The sequence below is a fragment of the Pteropus vampyrus genome, unplaced genomic scaffold (genome assembly GCF_000151845.1).
Source record: "Pteropus vampyrus isolate Shadow unplaced genomic scaffold, Pvam_2.0 Scaffold3887, whole genome shotgun sequence".
NCBI lineage: Eukaryota > Metazoa > Chordata > Mammalia > Chiroptera > Pteropodidae > Pteropus > Pteropus vampyrus.
The window spans coordinates 3178-4197 of record NW_011892668.1 but is presented as its reverse complement, the minus strand read 5'-3'; the positions used below and the strand labels follow the sequence as shown (position 1 = coordinate 4197).

Sequence of the window (1020 nt, the reverse complement as noted above, 5' to 3'; positions counted from 1 at the left end):
GGTCCCCACCTGTTTGGCGTGATCTGGGACGAGTGTTTCATGTGCTTTTCTTTCCCAGGACTAGAACGGGATATCTGCTCAGGAACTATGCTTCCAAGAAACTTCCGCGGGAAGTCGGACGCACTTGGGGCTTGCCGGGAAGACGGGGACCCAGGCCCCCCTTACCTCCTCTAGCTTGTCCACACGCCCCACCAGCCTGGTGGTGACCGAGTGCAGCTTCAGCAGGTCCAGGCCGTAGAGCGCACCTTCCAGCATGTCTATGACGGTGGACAGCTGCAAGACAGGGGCGGGGTCAGCGCAGGGCCCACGGCCCTTCCGGACGCCGGCCTCCAGGCCGGCAGCGGTGCTCAGGGGCCGGTGGCATGCGGGCAGGGGCACTGGCATCGGCCCAGCGCCCCCTGGACTGCCGGGCACGCAAGCGGCAGGACCCGCGAGCACAGGTGCAAGTGTTTGCGCCTCCGTCTGCCTGTCACATGCACGTCCGTCTCTGCTGCTGGGCCGTGAGCCCTGAATCCAGCAGCGCCGCGTCCCCCCGTCTTAGCGTGGTGCCCGCCCATAACGCGCGGTCCCTAAGTGCATGACAAAGCGCCTCATGGGGATGCTTCCGAAACACCCGACTTTGCTGTCTGCCGCAGGCCCAGGGACGCTAAGCTACGCTGACCCTGGGAACGAGACCGGTGGCCGTCTCTGAGGCGCCATGGGCCCCACCCTCTCAGCTCCTCCAGCGCTGTCCTTCCGGCCGGCACGGAGCCACTGGCGGGAGCCGCGGTGGCGGCGGCGGCATCGGGGGCTTGCCCGGCGCAGGCGCGGGTAGATGGACACTCTGGAGTGAAGCCTCCCCGCCCAGGGCCAGTCCCTGGGCCAGCCCGCTAGACACCCGGGGCATCTCTGCCCCCCACCCACCTCGCAGCCTTGCCGTCGGACGAGAATCGTGTGAAACACTCGTGTCTGGGAGGCCTCCTCCCCAGGTGGGGACAGCTGAGCCCCGCTGAGGGCCACGGCAGGGCATGTTAGCAGATA

The 1020-nt window shown here is 67.4% G+C and overlaps 1 protein-coding gene across 1 annotated transcript in view; it reads right to left on the bottom strand.

Moving 5' to 3' along the window:
- The window catches only part of LOC105310460 (olfactomedin-like protein 2B), a 5412-nt gene extending 5013 nt beyond the window's left edge, over window positions 1-399 (bottom strand). The window contains exon 1 of the mRNA XM_011386638.2: window positions 166-399. Coding sequence (XP_011384940.2) covers window positions 166-384 — 219 coding nt within the window. The 5' untranslated portion in view covers window positions 385-399. The remainder of the gene's footprint in view (window positions 1-165) is intronic.
- Window positions 400-1020: the final 621 nt, after the last annotated feature.